We start from the raw sequence: 18,171 nt of genomic DNA, 5'->3' as shown, positions 1-18,171 counted from the left end.
TTGCAGAAAAATACTTTTATCTTATTGATTTTATTCCATTAAAGCAACCCGGAATTACTTGTAAAGGCATTTTTAATTGCATTGGCATCTTTCATTTAAAATACAGGGTTTTTTTAAAAAAATGTTTAGCGTTTTTTTTCCTTTCTGCTTTTCTTTAAAGTTTTGGATTCATTAACTGTAACTGAAATTTGTTTCTGAAATCTTTCATTAATCTCAGCTGATGCTATGCCAGGCGTTCAGAGATGGCAGACACGCCTCTGGGCACTTGTAACCAAAGTTATTGAAGCGAGGACTTCAGGAACCATGCCCAATCCTGAGCTTCTGAGTAAGAAAGAGAAGGCTGAAGCAAGAAATATCTGGAAGCAGAAGAATCTGGTGATATCTGAGGTTAAAAGAAACACTTACATAGTTTGTAACTGAACAGATAAGTTACTGCTTATGCTAAAACCATATGTTTGACTTACAGAGCCAAAAACTTTTTCCCCAGATGAGTAGTTCATTATTTTTAAGTGAATTATTCTCTGTATAAATTTATTTACCCACAAATTCTATGTGACAGAACTTATTTAAAGGATGTGCATCTCATTTAAGGGATGAAATGTTACAGCAGTAAAATGTTATCAATCTGAGATTCAAGTAACTCCATTTCCAGTAGCAACTCCAGTTGAGTGCTGGAGGTTATCCCTAAGGAAAGCTTTCGATCTGTTTGCTTCATACCTCATTATCATGCCTGCTGTTCCATATAGAATTATTTGGTGAAAATATATTAGGGTATCCTAAAAAAAATACTGAAATGATTGTTTATCTCTACTTCTCTGTTGTCTCCTGCTGTGATTAGTGTCAATTCAATTATCCAAGACTCAGAAGGAGACTTAAATACCTGCAAAATTAGCTTAAAAGATTCTTCTGTGGATAAAAACTTTTGCCAGTTTAGACCCTGTTTTGAGAGAGACCTTCCAGATCTTTTAGCAGACTTTAGAATTATAATCTTGCAATCTATGAGCAAGCTTTGACCAGCATAAATGGATTTACAAGAATGAAGGCCTCTTGTAGGGGCAAAGGGAGACTATTTTATTAAAGGAAATAAAGGATGATTGCTAATGCACAGTTCTCATTAGCATTGATTGAAGCTTTTAAATTTCTGAAACTGAGGAGAAGCTCAGTTCAATTTTTATATGATTTATTTTCCCAAACACATGTGTGATTGCACATACGATGTGTTTGCGAACTAAAGTGATTTTCATGTAAGAGGTAATATGCACATATTTCACAAGTTGAGATTGATTATCAATAATACTTTTTCATTTAAAAAGCCAATATTCCATGTTTTAGAATGTCAAGTAATTAGTGACAGACCTTTTCTTCTAATTCAAGGTAACCGAGTACTTCACAAAGGACCATTTGTTCAATGCAGCTATTTCCCGATTGATGAGCCTCACTAATATACTCCATGTAAGTACGTAGTATTCATGAAGGTATTTTTCTCTCAGACCCTCTTCCTATTAAGCTTTATACAAAGCAGGAGCCTCCTGAACTATAGGTCCAGCTTTCTGTAAATCATTGACTGTCATAAACAGTGTTACCGAGTCGAGAGCCTTGTTGAATCATTCAGTTCAAAAGCAGCACGTTCTAATATCACTGTAACCCTGAAATATATACACTTTTGCAGGAGGAGCTTGATGATATTAGAGCCACTAGATTCTGAGGTTTGCATATGCATCCTGTAATTTCAAAAGGATATATTTTGTTTAGTTCTGTTCTAGATGCATAGGTAGCTAGGTATAGGATGTTATAGAAGCACCAAACATTCTGATTTTAAAAGGGTTATTCTTTGGAAGGAAAATCACACATAATTTTACATTCCTCAAAGACAGCTTACACCACTGAACTGTTGGCAAGTAAGAGAGTTTGCAAATCCTTCTTTTTTAAACAGATGTAAAAGTCTCTAGCATTTTTTATTTAGATTATGTTGTATATCAGCCAGGGGTGATATATGAAATGTAATAAACTATTATCATTACTTTTGTTACTACTTTTAGATCTGGTTGAGCAATCCTTCAAGCATATAATGGCAACCTGATCTAGACTAGAAATTAAATATAATTTTGAAAGTTTCAACTTCTTTATAGAAATAGCATTTTATACCTTATGGTTTCCAAGGAGATTATTGGCAAAATCAAGGAACTAAACAAAAAGTTAAGTAGATTATGCACAAGTGCTGTACTGAGATAACTTAAGCCTCAGATACTCGTGTTTTTTTTCAAAATTACATAAACAAAGATTGGTGTCCTACAGACAGCCAGATGTTTAAACGCTGACATACTTCTTGACCAAAGAAGTCAATGCAGTATCTTTGAAGAACAACCTTCTGTATAGCATACTGACACTTGCTCTTTCACTCCCAGTTGAAAGGAGGAAGGTGGGAGGTGGGCAAGGATTAAACACAGAAAGCAGATAGTAGCTTACTGAAATATAGTTTGCACTCACCTTGTTAGTATCAGTGATAAGAAGATGCCCTCTGACAACATTTGTGGTCTGTGTCAAGCAAATCACTGGTTTTGGACAATTTTCTAGTAGACAGGAGTGGGTGCTCTCCCACCAAATAATTCTCATAAGCTGACATGTACTGACATTTTTCTGTGCTGTTTCATTAGAGGGGTGGATTACAAAATAAATGCAGCAGCTGAATTTACCATGGGATGTAATCTCTCATACAAGGAAAGAAAAAGTTCATCCAACCACTTTTAGTGCTGTATCTTTTCTTTGAAGTTACAGTAGAGGAATGAAGATTCAAATTTTGTCAGTCTTGTACCTTTTGCAAGAAATTGAACATTTTTTGTACTAGAGAAGAAGAACGCTTTACTAAAACAATCAGAACATCAAGCAGTAAAAGAATGTGCTGTGCTTTTCATTCCCTAAGCTTCCTTCAGCTCTAAAACCTCACTTTGTCACTAAATTCAGCTTTACTTAAGCTGCTCTGTGATTCTGTAAAACTGAACCTTATCCCAACAAAACCCATGCTGCATCCAGCACTGTTTGACTGTCTTATACAAGTACTTCACCTCTTCTCAGATAGCTCTGGTTTTATCTAAGATTACATTTCTAGAAATGGAAGCCCTCAAAATGATTTTGAGGACCACTGTTGTCCACGTGAGTCTGTGTTCAGACTCCTGTGCTAGAGCAGATCCCCAAGGGTCTTCATCAGGCACTTCAGGATTACCTTCTAAGTGTTAGAGAGCACCAAGGATTGTGATTTTAATTCTCCAGAACTTTACATAAGTTTCCAATTTATTGTGACGTGACACTGTCCTAAGCAAGACATTGATTTTAGGTTTTATTCTGCATTTTCTTCTTAATTAAACTGCTTTCCCCTCCACCTCAGAATGTTAACAATTTGTTTTCTTTTCCTTGTCTTTTCACTTAGCAAGCTCCTCGGCCTCTTATTCTCCATAGCACAGAATTTGAAGATGCCTTGGCTTCCCTCTGCATTATGGTTGCACCTATGGCTCCACACATTGCATCAGAGATGTGGAAAGGTATTTATAGAAATAAACTTTATAGTGATGTTCCAGGAGAAAAGACAAAAAGTTTGTAAAAATGTCTTTAAGTTAGTACACGAGTCACTTATCCCTGAATTCTTCATTTATCTTGTCACTTTCTGTCATAATTCCTAAACAAACTTGGAACTTGTGGCAGTCCCAGATCTCTCTTTTCTGCCTTTATTTTCCATCTCCTCACATACAAAGGTTGATTTCTTGAAACCTTGAAAGGCAGAGAAAGGGAGAAGGAAAAAAAATTCAGGGCAGGACTGAGGAATTTATATGTCAACTGCTAGCTGCTCCTGAATATGAATGGCATTATTAGGAGCTGAACACCAGGACAGAAACAGTCCTTTTTCAAACAACTGTTTCAGAATCTTTGGACTACAAATATTTTCTTTCAGGAATTCAGGCAAAGAGAACCATGTCAGAGGGCTGTATGCTAAAAAGACTAAAGGAGTGCTCAATAAAAACCCTCTCTTGTAGAATGCTGCAGAGACTGAGGAACGTTATACTGCAAATTAACCTCTTGTGAAGAATGGGAATGGTAGACAGGACATCTTTTTTAAGATCTGTCACGGTTGTACAGGTCTGAATACCAAGTGGGCTAAGTTGTGTGGTGCTGCTACAGTTAAAGCCTGTGAAATAAGGGACGTGCATGCCAGAGTTCAGCAGTTGCTTTAAGATTTACTGGGAAAAGTCCCAAGATGTATGTGGGAAGATGGGACTATATTCTTCTGCATTATGGCTGGCCACAAATTGCTATGTGGTTTTGGACCTAATGTTAGCTTTTGGATGCTGTTTTAATGGTTTTATTTTCAACAGTCATCCTGAAACATTGTGCATTCAAGTGTTTACAAAGTAGTGGTACTAAAACTGATTATATTTCAGTGTTGTGCGTGGCCCTATAATAATGTTGATTGCCAAGGAAAGACTATTCTTTTTCAGAGCAATAACACAGAGGCAGAGACTATGGAAACAACAGGATTTATTAGGGAAAGTGGGTTGAGGTTTTTTGTGTGTGTGTTTTCATTTCCAGTGGTTTTAAAACATCTTAATAGAGGCTTAAGTGTTTAGAAAAGAGTAGCATCAGACATGATCCATCTGGAGAAAGCTAATTCTGGTCAATGTTCTCTTATGCTACAAAGTACCAATCTGCTAAATGAAATTAGCACGGCTTTGTTTTCCACATTGGTTGAGATGGAGGAGGAAGAGATCCAGGATAATTGCTTATATATACAGTGCCTTCTGAATTTGAATTGAACTTGAATGTGTTAAGGAATGCAGAATTATCAAATATGGTTGATAAAATGACAAAGAATACTAGGATGTCTTAATTAACAATTTGTCAAACATAAAGCTTAATCCTATAACATTTTGAATATTAGATAAGGGAGTCTTTTCTTACTACTCAAATCACTGGAGAATAAGAATTATAAATATTTTCTGTGGTATCAGAATGAAAAGGAAGCCTAAATAAAATTGGAAGTGTACTCTCCTTGGCTTTTGTCTGCATTTAAAGATATAATTTTACTTGTGTGGTCCAAAGACTATGCATTGTAATTCAGTGCAGAAGTCATAAAAAAACATCGTGTGGTGATTATTGCCTGAAGAATTTTATTACTAAACTTGAAAATCACAATCCCTTTTGTCATAGTGATCATTATGTTATATCAGAATCATTAAACAATTTTATTAGGAGAACATACACATTTAACTGCTGCGTTGTGGTGAGAAGACTATATGTTGAAATAGCCAACATGTAGCCATTCTGTCCTGGGATTGGGATTTCTAGTGGAAAATGCCCAACTATAGTCTTAAAGATTCCCCAAATTCATGTTTTGAATTGCATTCTGATTCAACCAAGTCCTGTTGCACTTCTGATGTAACCAATTTCTTAAACTTTATGTATAGGTAATGATGCATTCTTATTTTAAATAATTTCAATATGAAAATTAAGGTTTCTAAGTACTCTCTTTAGGGTTTTTTTGTGCTTTAATTCTCCATACACACTCAGATTAAGTCTCTCCTTTTTTATCTTGGCTTTGCATCTAAAAGTAGGGATAATGCTGCTTCCTGTCTTGTAAATTAGTCAGGAAAAGGAGTTTGTATATTGTTAGCTCTATAAATAGCACCTATCACAGTGGACCCCCACTCTTTGATGGAAGCCTATGTTTGCCATTGTAATGCCAATAATAAACAACACATAAGCAAACTATTTAGAATTAAAAATCGATATTTCATTCTAAAATAACTGGTATACAGTCTTCACATTTTAGTGATTAAAACAAGCAGCATTTTTCTTTCTACAGGGGAAAATGAAACCGGGAAATTTGGAAGCCCTTTAGTTAATATAAAGCAGATAATTTTGCAGTTGAATAGGAATGCTGGTAGGAACATTGACTTGTCTTAACTCTGAACCACGTTACACTTCCTTATGTATTCAAACTTGTTTTTTGAATAAAAAGGATTTTTCTTTCTTATTGGTGTTTCTCATTAGAAAGTATTGAGTACATAGTGAGATAAGCTTAACACTCATTAACTGCAGTCTTAGAGAAGAAAAGAGCATTCTTGATAATTTTTACTGGTTTTGTTGTACTTCGCAGAATTAATAATACTTCCACAGTTGCATTGTAATCTCTCCTTTTATGCTTTTCTGATCACTGATTATGGCCAAGATACACTTAAGAAGAAAATATAGTAGAATTTAAAACTAAATGTGAAATAATGACAACCTACAATAAAACCCTAATTTAATGTATTTTATTATATTAATTCTGCCAAAGATTTGAAGACAATTAAACCATAAAACTCTAGAACTTTCTGGCTAAGCACCTGGAATGAGACTGTGTGGAGGTAATTTTATTACTTTTGACAACTGGAATCTGTTCCGCAGGTGCAAACAATAATATTTCAGTTTAAATGACAGGTATTCTGGAAATTGAAAGAAATTAACCACTGTGTTTTTCCTTTCCTAGTTTTGGAGTAGAAAGCTAGGCAAAAGAGGCTATCATCTCTAAATATTAAAATCTTGAAGGATCTGATGTCAAAAATGTCTGATACTTTTACTTTTATTCAGTAATTACATAAAAGATTTTCCTTTTGCTCAAAAAAGAATGCTTAACTGCAAAATATGATACAATAAATTTGAAGTATCAAACACATTTTCTTACATATTTGCATTCTGAATGCATTTATATTTAAACAGCAAAAAATGCTGGATAATTTACTACCATTTCAATCTAAACCTATTTGACACAAATCACAATAAAATGTAAAAAAAAAAAAAAAGTAAATCAGTGTTTTCTAATACAACAGCTTGTAAAAATTAAAACTTGGCTAAGTATATAAATAAGTATGTAGTTATCATCTTGGTTAGCAAAAATATTCTTTACATATAGATTTAACTGCAAATCAGTTGACCTTAATGATTACCAACTAAAGAAAATATTATGAAAATTGCAAAGATTATTTTAGGATGTTAATTAAAGATGCTTTACTTGACATTTTAAGTAATGACTAGCATCAGTGATCTAAGTAAATTTGATTGTAATAATGCCATCCTGCTTTTCAAGCGTTTCATCCAAGTTCATTTGAAATTTTAGCTTTTCAGTCCACTATGTTTTGTTAGCTTGTTGATAAACTGCAAACTTAGAACTGCAGTCTGATATCCCAGGGATGATTCTGATGTAATGTGCAAACTGTAAGTATAATTAAAGTAAAATTAGATTCCATGTACAGCAGTTTTTGTTCGTCTACAGCTGAAGAATTGTTCTCCCATGGGGTTGAGTTTATATGTGGCCATCTTGTTTTAATGCATCGGGTAGAAACAAAGAGTCCGGTGAGCAAGTTGAAGAGCACACTTCAGTATCGGCAGTAAACATTTCCAGCTTGAATGAGGGAAAAGCTGCTTGAATGCTGCTCTCTAAGTGCATTACCTTTCAGCAGCTGAACAATAGCAACCCAGTACTTTGATATTAGGTGTGTGAAGGAGTTCTTTCTCCCGTTTAGAGGAGGAACAGTTTTTGGTATTTTGGTGTGTCAACCTAATGGTCTTAATTGTGCAGAGAATACACTGGTTTATTGCTTAATAACATAAAAAGCAACTGTAACCCCTCAGTGTGGGAAGAGTTCATCCGGCTGATATCTTGGCAGTTTATGAATACTAACAGGATGAGGAAATCAGTTTCCTTCCTGAAACCTTGTGTCTAAGGAATATACAGACACCATTTGAGACTTTTTCTTTTAGTTTGTTTGTAGTAGTACAATATTTTGCTGTTCAGACAGGGATATGAAACTGCTTATTGTGAGTTGTTAAATTTTTATTAGAGAAGGGACATGAAAGATATGTACACTAATCATAAACATACATATATTGAAATGAAAGATAATTTTTGGAATTTGTAATAGTATAATTGTCTTAGCAATATTTTAACTGTCACTACGATAGCTCTTCTGCAAGAACATCTTTGAATTCAGTCCTCACTGAAGAAGGCTTCTGTAAAGAATAGAGCTGAGTGGAAGCTAATTGATGTTGTGGATTTTAGTTGGAAATCACAAATCCAAAAAGGAACATGATTTGGAATTTAAAAAAAATTTTTTTTTTCCTGCAAGAGAATAACCCAAAGGGAACGATAGTAATTTCATCAAGTGGAGGAAGACAGATCCTTTTCAGAAGGTTAAAAGGACTCATGTGGAGTTTGCTAGGTCGAAAGCACATTCCAGAGTTAGCTTATAGTAACCCAGGCTTTTCACAACCTAGTTCTGTACTACTTTACCAGTAGTATGATACGGTTTTTCTCAGAGCTGTCTGGAAACAGCTGTTGTCATTTCTTTGAGATTGCAGACTGTTTCACATATGACTGACAGACATACTCTTCCTGAGCTGCAAAAAAGTGTTTCAGTTATGCAACTTGCCTGAATCTGCCAAATAGGGAGATTCATTAAATAGTAAAAAGCATATCAAGAAAAAATAACATGGTAGCAATCCCAGAAAGATGCTGCAGAGGCAAGTAAGATACTGACCCAGAATGCATCACCGTTTGCCCTTACACTCTCCTGATCTGAGCTTTTTAGAATCTTTTTCTACTTGTCTGCCAGTGTGGTGGATTTTTACTTAACACAGATTTCTGTTGTTTCAATTTAGCTAAATCCAAAAGTTAGCAGCATTTGGGTAATGCACTCACATAGTTACCTTATACTTTCCCCTCTGACCTTATATTTTCTGTTAGAAAATCCCTAGTCCTAAACTCTGATACTGTCATTGTTTCAGATGCTTTCATTAACTTCCTTTTATCACCCATTAAGGCTTCCATCCTCCTTCCTTTTTCTGCTTTAACCTCTCTGTGCCAGTTCTTTCTCAATTTACTTTATAATCACAGCTTTCCCTCTGGCCTACGTAATTTTGTGTCCACGTAGCTGCACAATTGCTGGAATTTTACAGATAATTTTTTACAGTGCTTTTTTTTCTGTAAGACTAGAGTTACCTGGCTGTCCTAACACCTTGCTGATACACAATTGCTTCCATGTCTTCCTTCTTAAATCTTTTTAAAATGAGAATCTGCTCTTCCCTGCCAAGTAGCACCTTAGGGGAGGTGTTATGCTTATGAAATACTCGTATAATGCTCGTAAAACATGGCCCTGAGCTGAAAACTTGTTAGACTGGTCCTATCCCCTCCTCTCAACTCACTCATTTACAGTAACATAGTACACGTTTAACTTGGTGTTTTAAATTACTTTCCAGTGCTGTGAGTTACTGGTTAGGGAAACCTTGTTCTAGCATTAGCTTGCTAGTCAGGAGAACTCCATTGAAGCAGATCCAACAGCAGGATCAGGGCTTCAGATTGAGCCACAAGTATTGTCTTTGATCTGTCCTGTACAGATGGGTACATATAAGTAAACAGCTTACAGTAAACTAAAATGAACTCAGTTGGTTTTCTGTCCTACATCTGCAGAAGAATCAATAGCCATAAAAGCAAAATACATCAAAAAATATGAAGCAAAATGCACATCGCTTTATAAAATGTGCTTCATTAGACAGTTTCCAGTACAGTAAGACAATAACATGGGTTTTTCATATTTTCACAATGAAAATCTAGGAAATGCTCAGTTTTTAACATCTCAAACAGTGCTTTTGTCTAGTGTCTCAGAATCAAGTGGGAAGGCTGGAGAAAGGTACTGTCTAGGTCCTTCCAAGTGGACCATCACCATTCTGGCTCATGGCAATGAAGTTTCTGGTCTAGTGTGTTGAATTTTGAAAATACAAACCAAATCATTGTGTTTTCTGTGTTCTACAGCTCACAAAATGTGCATTAAGGCAGGAAGCAAAACAGGCAACATAACTAAACCCTTCATTTTGCCTTCCTGTCAAACTGTTTTCTGAAGCTTGTTCTGTTGACTCTTGTACTTCTCTTTTTTCTATGGATGAGGTCGCAGCTCATTTTGTAGCAAGAAAATGAACCAAAAGATTGAAGTTTTGTTTAGTACCACTTTCCTTCAGAATACATTTTAATTATTTTTTTTATTAGTAGATTTATTAGGACTGACAGCCTCTACAGGAATTAAGTGATCCTGGTTTTGCTTTTGTAGACAGAAGCTCTTATATTAGAAAGTTGGTTTTAAATAGTTTGAAGAATCCTCTTCAACAGGAAAATGAGGAGTGGCCAGTGTGCATGCTCCTGCCACAAGGCATGTGATCAGTTGGAAAGAAATGAGCTCATGTGGATGTTCAAAAGCCAAAAAGGAAAGAATCTAACAGCTGTTGTCTTTAAAGTCAGTGTGATAATGAATCATCAATGTGAAGATTTTTTTTTTTTTATCTTCAGTTCCTTCAGTTCTTTTGTTCTCTCAGTTTCTGAGCTACTGCTGCAAGAGAAAAAAATACGCAAAACCATATCCACTGAAGTGTTTTAATCAATTATTTACCTAATAAATAGTTGTTGTCAATAGGAAATGTGCACATTCTTGCTTGTCATTTGAAATAGCTCCCATCAGTCCACCCCACTGCCTCTTTCTGAGTCATTCAGCAAATAGCACGACCGTGTCTTTTGTCTGAAAAAGCGCTGACAAAAATCTGGTGGATTTTTCTGGAGGAAGTTGCATTCTCTCTATGTCCTTGTTTGCTGTTATTCACTGTATTAGTCTAAACAATCCACCCAAGTGAATTCACGTATGCACTGTGCATGTGTTTTGTTTGCTCTTGTGTCTGCAGTCGTCCTGTGATTTGAACAGCTTCAGGTACCTCAGTCCCAATCAAGAGAGAATCTTGTGTTGATGGGTTTTCTTTATGCTTTTGCTGGAGTTTCCCTAAACCAGATGAGATTTTGCATACATTTTGCAGTTCTGAACGAAGCACGTGCTTAGGAAAAGTATTAGTTTGTGTTCTTATTCATACACAGAGAATGTTTTTAATTTAACAATCCCCTGGCTTTGTGAGAATCTCAAGAGCAATCATCATCAACATTGATCGTATTTGACAGCCTCTTGATAAGTGAAATTTTTTATTTTATTGTACAGCTGGAGTAAACAACAACATAAACCCCACTCAGGAGCTTTTATTCAGTTAAAGAATGCAGCTTCAGAATGACTTGTATCATATTCTCCTATTACTTAAACAAATCAGGAATGAATTCTCTTGGGAAGAGCATAGCCTATTTAATAAAAGGAGATAATTTATACCCATTTTAGGAGTTTTTAAGAATAAAATCAAAGGATAAAGTGTTTCAGAATGTAAAAATCATAAGAAGGGGAGCAATCTGTGCAAGGCATTCCTTTGTACCACCTTTAATTTATGAGAAAATATAGTTCACAAAATCTAGAAAATCTTACAAATAGCTTGACTTGCAAATTTAGAAACTACCCAGCATACTACAGGTGTTAAAATAATAAGCCATAATTGTTTATCATTCTGAGTTGTTAGTAAAATTTTAATTAAACTGGTGGCGTTACTGAAAATAAATGCAGTATTATGATTGACTTCTAGAAGTAGAGGTCAGCTTAGTATTACAATTTAAAATAATAAACAGTGGTCTTCTGTGCTTATGGCAACGTAATAGAGTATCAACTCAAATCTACAATGTGCCCACATTGTTCATGTTAATGTCCCTATGCATGGTATAAAACAAACACTTCAAAGATGTATATCTTTCTGTTTATAATGTGTTGTATGCTAATCTAAACAATGTTATTTCCTCCTATGACACTTGCTTTTAAAGTCAACTTTATCCTGATTTTATTTGTCAAACAAATTCCAAAGATTGAATGTTCTGGTTACTGTACCACTGAATGTTTGACTGTTTTCATTTTCCAGGTTTGGCACATATGGAGAATAAACTTTGTACTCATCATCACTGGGATGCTGACGTACTGCATCAGTCCTGGCCCAAAGTAGACCCAGAGTACCTTCAGCCATCAGATGTTGTGGAGATGTCTGTACTGGTAAGAGCATTGTGATTGATTTTCAGTAGTGGCCAGCTAATGTGTTATGAGCTGAGAGGATGATGGAATTTCCACTCTTGTGGAAATCAGTTCCCTTATTAGATGGCTCAGTGAAAGTTCAGAATAGAAGCTGCAGTTGCAGTTGTGCTGAGTAATTACAACGGTTTCCTAAATGAAAAAATGGAGCAAGTCTGAAACGGAGATGACCTAAATGTAAACCTTTCAGAGTGATCCATATTAGTACCGGTAGAGATTTGACCAATGAACAGCCGTGGGCAAGGACGATACAGTCAAAACTATGATCAAAATACAGGTCCCTCCAGATTTTTCTCCTGATAGTGCATTTATTAATTCGGCCCTGTGCAAAAATGTATAATTAGGTGACATTTCTTGTGGTACCTGTAGTGCTGTGGTTGCCTAATAGAACCTCTCATAAGCTGAGTTAAGTTGTGATTTTTGCCAAACCATGTTTCCCGTCTGACTTAGGATGGATCTCTGGCACATTTCAGGACACTGTATTTGCAGGAATGAGGTTGAGGAAAAACAGGTATCTTTGTGAATATTATAACTGCATTCCAATTTCTCTTTGAGCTCTAACACCTTTGTTGTCTAGGGAAAGAGCTGGCAGTTCAGTAGAAGAGTGGACATGTACCTACATTTAGTTAACCTGTAATTTTCCAACGTGGATGTGCACATGCACAATGTAGTTTACTGTCTTTTTTCCTATGTCTCTAGTTAACTCATTAGGTAGTGCACAGTAGCAACAAGTGCCACTGCAGGCGATAGAGGGAGTGCCTGGAGCCAAGTGCGTGGGATCCATGAACAGCTCTTCCATCAGCTGACTTGCCTTTAAGTTCTTCATGTTCAGGCATTATGATAGTCTGTAATTAACATAGTTGCATGCTATTAGATCTGCAGGACTCCTGCCTTTTCCACTGTTCACCAAAGAATAACCTTTCATATACTATGCACACTAAACTTCAGTGTTTTAAATTAAATTAAATGCTTCAACTTGAACACTTTTTGCATTCCTGGATATTGAATGAAATGGAGCCCCTATAAGACATGATCATGTGAAACTCCATGTTCTGTGTGTGTAAGAGAAACAGAAGCAATGCATTTTAGTCGCATTTTATTCTGTTCTCTCCTTTGGGAGAAAGAGCAAAGCAGTTGGGTTATTTTTGTTGAACTGAGTTTTTTGAGGAGGGAGGAGACTGGTTGAATTTAGGGGAAGTCATGTTTCTGTAGATTTCCTTAATCAAAGTATCTTTGCAAATAATTTCATATCTTTCTAGATCTCTCAGTCAGTCTATTTGAAGAGAATGAGAAATGCTGCTAAAATACTAATTTTTCCAACATTAAACATATACCCTTCACGGAGGCCATGGAGTATGTATTTTTGAAGGAAATTTTCAATTGGCATCTTTTCCCAATCCAAGGAGAAGGACTCAATTGCCAGCTGGGGCTAATAGCAGACTTAGTCTTACAGTCACTGTGGATGAACTGGTTTTTTCCTCTTCCTGGCCCTCTCTTTCTGTGATAAGCATTTACTTATACCAGTAAAAATCTTCACTGAGGTATAATCACTTTGCTCAAGCTTAAAATAAACCTTCACATCCAAGCACAGCTAGCAAACATCTTGAATTCCAGTGTTCAGTTTATAAGGAAGTCATGAATGAGAAATCGTGTAATTATAGAAACATCTTTGCAGTTGTGGTTAAAGCAAACATGTTATTAAATATATCTTTGAAATAACAACTGCAACAATACAGGGAAAACTCTGAACTCAGTGTTTTTAAGACTACACAACCAAACATGAAAATACCTAAACATTTCACTGATACTTTTTCTGCTGACATTAAAATTTCCTTTTCAAAAATAGAAAACAGAAAAAAATTAATTTTGCTTTAAACAGCCATTATGAAAATTATTTTTGTTTCTTTTTCTGGTTGACTGTATCAAAGCTATAGCCTTGTGTAACAGTCTTGTAATAAGAGAAAAAGCAACTCCTGTGTTCTGAGTCATATATTCATAGAAAAATATGATGTGTGTAAATACCTTTCTTAGTTCTGAGAAAGAAAGTGACTGGAAGACCGGAGAGACAAGTTGCTTTTTTCAATTGGGAATAATTCTAACAATAGTGCCTACAGAGTGTGCCTGGCTTTCTACTGTAAGAGCAAGGCAAAAGGGAAATATGGGGGAGCAGGGAATGTGAATATTATAAAGTCTTGTGGACACTGTAGGTTTTTGTTTGGCTGCAAAACTAAATTGCCTTCATTAAACCAAGGAACACTTCACATATGGAGGGATTTCTTAGTTGCAAAGAGGCAGTGTCTCTTCACAAGGCTGTACAGTCAAACTGAGTCTTTAGGCCACAACCCTATTCTTCTCAAGACATCAAACTGCCTCAGGCTGCCAGGGATTTGCCTGCTGAGACATTTTGGTTTTATTTCTCTTCACAAAAAATACTTCATTATTTCCTGTCTGTGCTGGAGTTATTTCTTTCCATATTTAACCCAAAGCAGCGAAAGCAACCAACTAATTGTATCCTCGGCTGATACAATACAGATTGCCTACAAGAAAGACGTTTAAATACCCTGGATATGTGCAGTATCTGTTACTCTAAATGTTATTGCAAAGTCAAATATTTTTAATCATACTGTATGTTATTAATGCTGTGAAAAATCTGACCTGAATGTAGTGTGCATTTCACCCTCTGAGGACACTTCCGACTAGAATTCCTCGCATTTTCTAGGTGGTGCAGAACTGTTAGCAGATGTGGTCTTAAAACTGATGTTTTTACAAATAAAAAAAAAGAGCTGGTGTCATGTTCCTTGCTTTAGCCTATGAGGGAGGCCTAACAGTGCACAGATATTTATTTTCTTTTTTACTTCTCAGAAGGATTATGCATCAGTGGTAAAAAAAATATTTGCATTGAATTAAAAATTCCTCTCTGCAGCCTCCAGGTGCTTATTTTTCAGTCTCTTGTTATTTCATTTCATCTTCTATAACTTCTCTAGTTCCCACTAGTTCCCTGTACATCCACAATAGTCTAGAATGTCAAATGTTTAAAAAAAAAAATAAAAGGTGAGGGGAAAGAAGAGAAGAAAAAAGCAACAGCTTCCTTCCTCAGGGGAAGAAAGGACCAAATACTCATGTATTTCTCCTCTTGCAGTTTGCCATGTTTTTTTAGAGAAACACAGCTGCCAGCATCAAAGTTTCTTGTGCTGCCTCTTTTATCTGGAAATACTGAGGGTTATGCTGGTCTAGTGAGATACAGAGAGAGAGATGGAGGTATAGCAGAAGGTATTTGTCCTGCTGAGAATCTAAGCCCTTGACTGAAAGGATGTGTGAATAGGATGCTTGTTACACCACAGCGTGCAATTAAATCTGCAGATGCCTATTTTAAGAAGTGTTAAAATGCTTCATGATATCTACAATACAATGAAAGACGTGCTGCAAACGTGGTGAAATCGTAACCAATCTGCTGTTTGGTAGGAGTTTCGGACTCAGCTCACAGTACAGTGTGGGAAGATCGGGAGACATGCTGTGGGAAGGTGGAGACATGCTGTGGGAAGGTACACAGTGCCAGGTCGCCCAGGCTTCTCGACCTTTCTAGGAAAACACAACCACTAGCAGTCATTTATTTACCAAGTTGATTTAGACTGCTTGGCTTTTCTGTTGAGAACAGCACCAAATAGGCTAGTTGTGGAAAATTTTCCCTTGCCAACATCCATCCACTGGAACACATTAATTTGCACGATGGAGGACAGCGAACGACATTTTAACTAAGCAGGCATAGTTTTGAACTGCAGGCTGTGTGTCCTAGCAGCAAGCTGAGAAGCTTGCTTTATATTCTCACCAAAACTGTATCTGTTTGGATTTTACTGTTTTCTTTTTTCTGTGGAATGCATTTCTTCTCTGAAGTGTCCTGTCAGAAAGAACTACTTGTATTTATTTTTCACAAAAAGCTTTAAAAATGAACTCCTATGTGTTTTTCAAGGGATTTACTTTGCACCAGGTGCTAAAGGCAAAGTTTAAGACAGCCAGCCTTTTATGATGTCACATTATGGATGCACGTAGGAATAGTTAAACGTCTACCTACATTATCACTGCAAATTAATGTCAAGTCTAGTCAAAAAACAGAAGTAACTCGTACCTGCTGCATTTGAGACTTCATCTTGTTCCTTAAAAATCTGTCCCAACTTCCTTTCCCAGAGAATTGCACAGATTATTTTCTTTTCAATAAAATACAAACTAGGTAAGTGAACTAGATCTCTCTCACCTGTCATATGTTGCATACAGGTATCCCAGATAAAATCCAGATGAAAACTAAGTCATGTACATTTTTATGTCCAAGCTGCATGAAGCAACATATGTTTCTTTTAGATGGTTGAAAATTCCTTACAATGATGCCTAAAGGTCAGAAATCTGCAGTACCTACAGCAGATTTTTATGCAAGTAATGTTATTAACTGGATTTAAAAATTCAAATTATTTCATTTTCTAAAATGTGGGATTGATATTCTTCTCATTAATGCACTAAAAATAGTCCATATAAATCTGAAAGCTTTTGTAATAATTAATTTTACACCAGTTCCAGAAAGGTACTCAGTCAGGCTCTGTAGTCTCTGTCCATTATCTACTCTTTTACTGGATGACAGAAAGGATATATAAAACCATTTGATAAATTAAGGTAATTCCCTCCAGAGGCCTTGCTCAGTTTTACTTACATGATTCTGCCCTGCTGATGCAAAACCAGCATGTAAGCTGCTCTGAAAACCAGCCCAGCACAGGAAAGCATTACCTTATGAGCGATTGACATCTTTGTGATTGGTGTTGGATTAATGAGTCTTGCATTTAGTACAAGGGAAACACATAACAAGTTAAAGCCTATTTTTCTAAAAATAATAAATTTCGCATTTGAATCTCTGGAAGGCATCTCTTAGCTGTGAATCCAAATTCCTGCCCAGAAGTACGTACAAACCAAGATTCCCGATCGGAAAAACCATTTTATCCAGCTTATATAACTGTCACGCTTTTAAAATTAAAAGATCACTGCAATGCATAGTCATGTGCTGCTTGCTGTCTTCAGAACTAAGACATCCTGTGGCCACTTCTTCAATTTTTTTTTTTAGTATCATGAGTCAGAGTTTCATTTTCTTATTTTATGATAGATGGAGAGAAGATACAAAGAATTTTATCCTCTACTCAGAAAGTGTGATGTTGGAGGAGAGAGAGTTTGTTCCACTTTCCCCCTTGTGTAACAGGGGATTGGATCCAGGAAATGAAATTGTAGAAATCAGTCTAGTAACTTCTGTTTTTTCTTGTTTTCATGTCTGTTTTTCAGATCAATAACAAAGCTTGCGGCAAAGTTTCTGTGCCTCAGCAAGCAGCCCGCAATTTTGAAGAAGTCCGTGAGCTGGTTCTTCAAAGCGAACTTGGACTCAAGCATCTCCAGGGACGAACCATTAAAAAGGCTTTTCTCTCTCCCCGAACTGCCCTCATCAACTTCTTAGTGCAAGAATAGCAAAGGTTTTGCTGGGCTGTAAAAAGAAGCTGGAACCTTTTGAGGTGAAACCAAGTAAAAAATGCAAGTTTTGGTTATTTCAATCTCATGTAAAGGTGGGGAAGAAATCTTATTAAAATCAGGTTGCTGCTAAATCTTCGTTTCAATGTGGAGAAATATGCAGAAATAAAGTTTCTTATTGTATCATAATAAGATGCTGCTTGCCCATACTCTCTGGGAGAATGTGAAGAAAGTGCAGAAGAACTAAACAATTGTAACAGAATGTAAATTATATAAAGATCATGGGGGCTAGTGTCAGTTCAGGAATATATCCTGTTGGAAAGTTGACTTGGCACAAACGTGATTCCAGGACTAAACAACTGCCCTGAATCTGTGCTACCCCAAATATTAGGTGTGCTTTGCTCCCTGTATCTCATGTTTGGGTACCCTACCTTTAACTAACATTTTAAGCTTTAAGAAAACATTACTACAGCGTGCTAGTTTAAAAAGTAATTTCTTTGCACTGACCAATAGCCTTGGGCACAGCAGGTAGCCAGAACGGGGTAGTTTAAGACATTTCAGACAAATTTCAGAGCCAAGCCAAGGAAAAGGTCAGATTATTTAGCCAAACCCTGCTTTTGCCAGGATTCTCCTTCCTAGCTGGCATATTTGTGTTGGTATAGACATG

The 18,171-nt window shown here is 36.1% G+C and overlaps 1 protein-coding gene across 1 annotated transcript in view; it reads left to right on the top strand.

Moving 5' to 3' along the window:
• LARS2 (leucyl-tRNA synthetase 2, mitochondrial) overlaps positions 1-17,696 on the top strand; it is an 86,166-nt gene extending 68,470 nt beyond the window's left edge. The window contains exons 17-21 of the mRNA XM_064670240.1: positions 218-387; positions 1,375-1,452; positions 3,425-3,536; positions 11,848-11,975; positions 17,325-17,696. Of these exons, the coding sequence (XP_064526310.1) occupies positions 218-387; positions 1,375-1,452; positions 3,425-3,536; positions 11,848-11,975; positions 17,325-17,504 (668 nt within the window). The 3' untranslated portion in view covers positions 17,505-17,696. The remainder of the gene's footprint in view (positions 1-217; positions 388-1,374; positions 1,453-3,424; positions 3,537-11,847; positions 11,976-17,324) is intronic.
• Positions 17,697-18,171: the final 475 nt, after the last annotated feature.

The sequence above is a fragment of the Pseudopipra pipra genome, chromosome 1 (genome assembly GCF_036250125.1).
Source record: "Pseudopipra pipra isolate bDixPip1 chromosome 1, bDixPip1.hap1, whole genome shotgun sequence".
NCBI classification, from domain to species: Eukaryota; Metazoa; Chordata; class Aves; order Passeriformes; family Pipridae; genus Pseudopipra; species Pseudopipra pipra.
Note: the sequence above shows the minus strand (reverse complement) of the source record. Positions and strands in the feature narration are given on the sequence as shown.